We start from the raw sequence: 7,560 nt of genomic DNA on the forward strand, positions 1-7,560 counted from the left end.
TGTTTGGTGTGACGGGGATTCGAACCCGTGACCCTCAGATTGCGAGTCGAGCGCCCTAACCATCTGGCCATGCCGGGCAGGCAAATCGGTAGACAGCAACCTAGTGCTAGTTTTATGTTATTTGTCAACTTATTTATCTCTATTTTATTTAATTATGAATTACCTAGATACTACTTCTAATTAGATTGAAGTCCTGTGTTTTTGGTAGTTAATCATGAGTTAGTACTGTAACCGGATTTTGCTGAATACTATAACATTTGTGGGGAAAAAAGCAATATAACTGTTAACAAGCATGTTTTTGTCGTCTACTGATGCGGTAAAACGTAAGTACATTTTGCAACTAACGATGGAACTGTTTTAAATGCCAATGAAACTACTTTGTAATTTTTACTTTATAACTAGTGTTGAGAAAAGTGTAAAATAATATCAATAGAACCACGTAAAGTTCTTGTCTGTAGCTGTAACAGTCTTTATAAAATAAGATATTCATTGTAGCTTTAACTTTGTAACTACTGATAATAAAACTGTGAAATGCTGTCAAGAGACATACGTAAAGTTCTGGTCTATAGCTGTAACGATCTTTGTAAAAAAGGAGATATTCAGAAGAGCTTCTCTGCACCGACGTTTGAAGAAGTTGGAGGATTATTCTTTCAGTTTAGTGATAAATTATTCACCTTTCTCCATCTCGACCACTTTCAAGTCCATGAAGGTGAAAATCTAAAACTCAGATTTTGTCCTTTCTGTCGATTATAGCTGTTTTTGGACCTGACGATAATAGTCGTGGTTACTGAAGACTTGGTCAGGAAACAAAGAAGGACCGAATACGAATGTGCTGTCGGGAAGTCGAGTCTTGAAAGTTATTGGCCCTTGTTTGTTTGTCTGTAATATTTTGGTTGTTCACTACCTAGTTTTACCTCTTTGTTTTCGCAAAACTATTTAAAGGAGGATAAATATAATAATGATGATTTTACAAATTTAATTTTCTGAGAATATATTATTCTTATAGATAAATAGAAACACTAGTGAGTTTTTAATAAACTAAGAGTAGACTTTCAATTATCTGGATGATGTACGATAACATTCAAGCCAATCTTTCTCAAACTGTTGACTAATATGGTGTTAATACGTCTGTGGATGATCTTTGAGCATTCAAGACAGCGTCTTAAACTGTTGACTACCAAGGTCTTAACGAGAAAGCTTTTTATATAAGTTTTCTTACTGATTCCCATGTACGGTTTTTGTTTTAACTTAGACATTTGTATTATTGTTTGGACCAGATGGAGTTCGACGCCACGTGATGGCTGTGGCTTAAGTTAGAACACATGATGACTGACTACGTTTGCGAGTTTGTTAGTCAGTTTGCATGCTACTGAAAATCTAGTAAGTCACTTATGTCGGTTTTGTGAATACTAAGTTTGTGTTTCTACGAAAAACCAGAGATATGAGAAAGTGTGTAGGTATGAGAGAAAGTAAGTAACTGTTTAACACCTACTGTTAATTCAGGCCTGTCAGTGAGCGTTAGTTAAGCTAACCAATGTTGTAATAGAAGAAATCATACTTTTTCGTTATCATTAAGTAGACTGGGCTTTGGATTATTGTTTTTACCGAATAATCCAAAAGATATTACGCAACAATAGAAACCGTTACAACAGTAGTGTTGTTAGAAGTGGGATTATTTTAGCAAAAATAACATAAAAATCCAGAATCAACTTAAAGATGACGACAAGTGTTCGAAGTGAAGTCGAAAATTTGCTAGAAATGATGAAACAATGGAAAGAAGATCGAGAAGAACGATAAAGAAAATTAAAGCAAGGAAGAGGCAGAAAGTGAACAGAAGATCAAGAGGAAAGAGAAAGAAAATTAAAAGAAGAACAAAAATAAACAGACAGAAATTTAAGAGAATTACAAGAACGAGACATAATACTTACAGAAGAATTGGGAATATAGATCATTTTGATAGAAGACAAGATAACAAATGAACATACTGAAGTTTTAAAAGCCATAGAAAATGTCAAACTTTAACAACATTAATTTCCAAAAGAGAACCGTAACAGCTACCAGGTATTAATAGCTGTATTGTCAAACGGATTTGGAGTTTCATATCAGAAAGGAGTTTTATAAAACAGATTTAGGAGTAGAATAAGGAGTAAAGACGAATTCTGAGCCAAACTTTCTGAAGATGTAAAAACATTTACCCAATTATCTCACCGAAACGCTCCCCCCCCCCGTTAAATGGTGGATTTGTTGGCAAGTGACCAATTCATAGATGTCTGAATGGATGAGAATATGCAAATTAGACTAGAGTAAGTAGATGTACGTATTTAAAGGAATCTGTTCAGTTGGTAATTGAACGAGAATGAATTAAAGTTGTAGATAAGCAAATAAAGACACTATCTAGGAATTATCAAATCAAATAATGCAAAAACCTCAACACTCTCTCTACCTCATGACGGTTCAGGCGAGCTCAAACAATTAAGTAAGCAACTGGTCACTCAGAATGGAAGAAGTAAACAACAGGACAGCAAATGTTTCAATTACAGCTTAATATGACATATTGTCAGGAACAGAAGACAGAATCCTTTAGGAAGTACAAACTTCTCCCAGAGGATGACAGAAAAATAGAACTGCTATAAATGAATAGGCATTATGTTCGAGATTGTACTGAATAAACCATTGATATATATATAAGAATATTTCATCTGCTTCTATTGAGATAAGGATTTTATTATTTTAAAAAAACTCAGTCCAAAAGTCAATGGATTCATTAATGGGAAGCCTTGTAATATTTTGATTAACACTGATTCTACACCTACATTTGTTGGACATGATATGGTAACTCAGAAAATGCCTGCAGAAATGAAACAAGAAAGTGTAATGATGTAAAAAGCAAGCGGTCATGAAGTTATGACAAGAGGAAAGCTGAAAGTCACCTTCAATGTATCATCACTGTGGGAAGCTTATCTACACAACATGATGTGTTGATTAATTGTCATTGACGAATAGTTCATCTTCGGAAATGACTTTATGCAGAATCACCGTAAAGAGATCCATAATCTATGTCCAGGCCATCCTTGTACCGTACACAATAATTACAGCAACAGAGATTGAACAGAATCACCGTAAAGAGATCCATAATCTATGTCCAGGCCATCCTTGTACCGTACACAATAATTACAGCAACAGAGATTGAAGCTCTAGTGACAACCAACATAAAGGGCAACAGATCAAATCCAGAAGAAAGATGGTCTAAGCCAAAGGCCATCGATCGTAAACACCTTTGAAAGCACATCAGTAGAAGAAACAGCTAAAAGGTTACCTTTAAGCAAGACTTAACCAGAGCTAGATCAGACTGGTGAAGATACCGAGGTTCTTCTCGAGATCGCTCTCTTTGTAACATCAGGGATGAAATTACTAGTGGATTCCCAGGACCATTTACATGATGAAAACTCTTCCATCAGTGACAAGACACCAATTTTTGATAAAAGGCAATAAGGTCCTCCTCCATTCCATTCGTATCATAAGCACAGAAAAATCACCTAAAATATTTGGTGACTGGGGAGTTTAGGGACAGTAAATGAGCAAAAAAAAATGTTATTTTGTAAAGTATATGTTGAAGTGTACTTTTTGTCGCACATTTATTTACTGATTTAATTGCTTTAATGTCGATATTTTTCAATATCAAAGTATTGCCAACTGTCTAGATATGCTTTATTGATAATTATGGAAGTTTAAACTTAATGAGTTATTGTTTACTTTGTGTAATAGAATTATTCAAAGGACTTCACAATAATTCAAGTTGTATTGTTGTTTGGCAAGGGGAAGGCTTGATGCCAAGTGAAATGTGTCGCTTAATGACCAGAACCTTCTTGAAACTTTAGTAAACGATTTGAGCAGTATAAAACGTATAAAGTTAGGCTAGATTCTGTGCGCTACTGTCAGCAAGATGGCCAGTTACTTCAGGTTTTTTTAATATTGAGTTTGCGTTTCAACAAAGTACTAGTTATCAGAAAAAGGGACGTAGTTACGAGAGAAAATTAGCAAGTATGTGAGTATTTAGCGTCTACTTTGAACTTAGGCCTATCAACAGTGGTAAAAGTAACTTTCATTTCTTGCCGGTAGAGTACTAGTACTCTCACACACACACAAAGAAAATTATACAGATCAATACTGATAATTTATGCGGACCGAAGCTTCAATAGGTGAATATGCACATTAACACTAAAAAATACTACACGTAATAGAAAAAAGTGCCCATTTAAGCGTAATTGTAAAACATTTTTAGATTTGAATTGAAACAAAACCGTACTTAAATCACATAATTCGCCCCCGTCTGACTGAAACAATGAAACATGACACACAACAATATCGGTAAAAGCCGACATGATAAGCTGAAACATGAAACTACCTTGGACACATTAGGTCTCCACGTCATCATTTCTTCACTAAAATTCACGTTTTGGTAAGGAAAAGAAAGCAAGTATAAATAAGATTACCTTGACAAAATTAATTGCCAGCACAGCGTACCGTCAAACAATATAGACGATTAGAAGAATTCTCATAGCCTCCCAACGGCTCAGCGATAAGTCCGAACACTTATAACTCTACAAATCGGGTTTAGAAAAAGAGAAAACAGTCATTGAAGGATCAACAACGGAAATAACTATACCGAATCATTAAATATAACCATTGTAACACATATCATTTCTTCATACACAAATATACTTTGTGTTACAAATAGATTTAAGCTCATATATTCTACACCGCATGTGTTGTCTATTCTAGGTAATTGTATATTACAGTGATAAACGTTTGATGCATAGGGATGATATTTCATAGCAGTATATAATCATAATACGGCATTATGTTGCGTATAACCAATTTTTTTTACTCAGTTTTTTGTGACAACTTTATGTCCAGTAAAAAACTTTGATCTCCCTAATTTAAATTATTATTTGTTAATATTGGGTGGTTATATTACAGCAAATCCTCACTGGGCTGTCTCCTGTGTCCAACGCAGAGAATCGAACCCAGGATTTTAGCCTTGTAAGTCCGTAAACTTACCGCTGTTCCACCGAGAAGGAAACATTGATATATATTAAACGGCAATACAAAAATCAAAACGGAAAAATGGGGACTTTAAGATGAGTTTTTCCTGTTTAGTTAAGAGTTATCGTCATCATTCTAACGCTTTTGGTGTATGTTTTTGTGTTGTTCAACGTATATATATATAAATTAGAAAAAAATAAAGAGGAAAATAATTCCCAAAACCATTCTTTCACCGTCAACACGTTTAGCTAAACATGTAAACAAATTATAGCGATAACAAACGTGATGGGTATATACATAAAAAAAAGTCATTTTTTGAATGAATTCTACTGCTTACTAGAAACGTTCCTACTTACGTTGCATCTGATGGTTTGACTTCTGCCTTCTTCCGTCCATACAATTCTCTGTATAGTTTGTATTGATCACTATACACCCAACACACTTTCCACCACTGTCTACACATTAGCGCAGAATTGACATTAATATTACTCGTTTTTCCTGCCGCCATCTGTATTCTTAACTTGGTTTTACACAAGTTTTATTTGATTTTAAAATAACGAGGACTATAACATACTTATTAGTCTTCTATAAAATTGTCAATAAGCTCTCCAGTACATGATAAAACTTTACGGTACAGGTTTTTCTGAAGAAATGAAGTTTAAGGAAAAGCATCACTGCTAGGGTAGTTTTACATCCTAATTATCACACTTCAACTCCTACGACTCCCGTCCTATAGTTACCTGGTGAGACACGCAGCGTGTACGTATTTGTCATTGCAATAGAGATAGTTTTGCAGCAAAAAAATTATTAACGTGAGTGTGTTACAAACTATATATTTATCAAAGATTCATCTTTATCTGCTTCACGTTTATCAGCAATTTGTCTTTATCTCTTGGATATTTATCAGAAATTCTATTGATATACTAGATCTGTTAGATATTTCTCAGACATTCGTTTTTACTTGTTAAATGTTTATCAAACATTAGAATTTACGTGCTAGACACTTCTCAGAAATTTTTTACATCTTCGTCCAAAAACAAAAAGTACAGTTTTTGACAAATGATTAAATATTTCAGCTATTTCGAACTAAGCATTTATGGATATTATTTACTTTAATATGTTACTACAAAATAAATCCATTTACGTGTAGAAAAGAAATAAAAAGTAAAAATATTTTTAAGAACATGTTGAGAACATAGTCCCTTCGCAACTAGGTATCAGTAACTGAGAGGCAAAACACAACCCGCCTCGTGGGTACTTGAGTACATTGACATGTTTATGCACAAATAGCCAATTCGAATTTTTCTAAATGGCGCAGTAGCAGATCAAATAAAGCAAATCCTGTGACCGCGGGAACGCTTCCAAGACCCATGATTGAAGCGCTCGGGAAGTGCCTTTTCTTCACGGTCCTTTACAAAGATCATTGAGCTGATGGCATTGAAACGGATGTGAAACCAAACAAATCAGCACACACACACGCTAGTATGTTAGTTCCGATGAATGAAAATAATATGTACGACTGCGTTGTCAGCTAACAGCAAAAAAAGATATCTTGATGAAGATCGTATACAGATTCGCGCTCGGGATTTTCCAGAAGTTACCACATAACACAAAATACGTACAATAGGATGGCGGATTAGATTTTCCCAATATATATTTGTTGAGATGACCACTTTAAACGGCGTGCTTTTTACAGCGATGTTTGTTCACAATTCACTGGTCTTAAATGCGATGAGTTACAGGTATAATAACCAAGAGCGAGTACAGAGGAAGTGGGATCTACGCATCTACAGAAGCCAGCGTTCGTGCGCTTCTGGCGTGACTAACGCGGTAGCATCCTTTTGGTTATCTACGCTTAACGGCTTTTCATGGGTCACTGCTCTCGGGAAGTTGGTCGACACCTATTAAACAACGTGAGCTATAGGCTCAGCAGGACTATTCAGTACAGTACACAGGACACACACAGTATTTACAGCGTAGCATACACTGCTAACATAGATCTACATATATAGAACTGTCACACCGTCGACTGACCAACCATGTAGTCGTTCCCAGGGAGATGTTGCAAAAGCTCCTCCTCTACCCTACACTTTAGGACAGGAAATATTAAAAGTTGCCACGCCTTGGAGGGCCTAGAAGGTTACAAAAAGAAAGGAGGGTTTGGTAGTGAGTGATACATCGCAATGAACTAAAACTGTACTAACCTGTCGAATGTTGCTTTCAATAGAAATATGTGTAGACTGCAGGAAACATTACAGAATGTATGAAGACTGTAGGAAACATTACACAATGTATGTGGACTGTAGGAAACATTGTATGTAGACTGTAGGAAACATTACACAATGTATGTGGACTGTAGGAAACATTGTATGTAGACTGTAGGAAAGATTACACAATGTATGAAAACTGTAGGAAACATTACACAATGTATGAAGACTGTAGGAAACATTGTATGTAGACTGTAGGAAACATTACACAATGTATGTGGACTGTAGGAAACATTGTATGTAGACT

At 35.2% G+C, this 7,560-nt stretch overlaps 1 protein-coding gene across 1 annotated transcript in view; it reads right to left on the minus strand.

The window, feature by feature from the left end:
• The window catches only part of LOC106469319 (protein espinas-like), a 49,640-nt gene extending 42,649 nt beyond the window's left edge, over positions 1-6,991 (minus strand). The window contains exon 1 of the mRNA XM_022398441.1: positions 5,403-6,991. Coding sequence (XP_022254149.1) covers positions 5,403-5,554 — 152 coding nt within the window. The 5' untranslated portion in view covers positions 5,555-6,991. The remainder of the gene's footprint in view (positions 1-5,402) is intronic.
• Positions 6,992-7,560: the final 569 nt, after the last annotated feature.

Source organism: Limulus polyphemus, unplaced genomic scaffold, assembly GCF_000517525.1.
Source record: "Limulus polyphemus unplaced genomic scaffold, Limulus_polyphemus-2.1.2 Scaffold95, whole genome shotgun sequence".
NCBI lineage: Eukaryota > Metazoa > Arthropoda > Merostomata > Xiphosura > Limulidae > Limulus > Limulus polyphemus.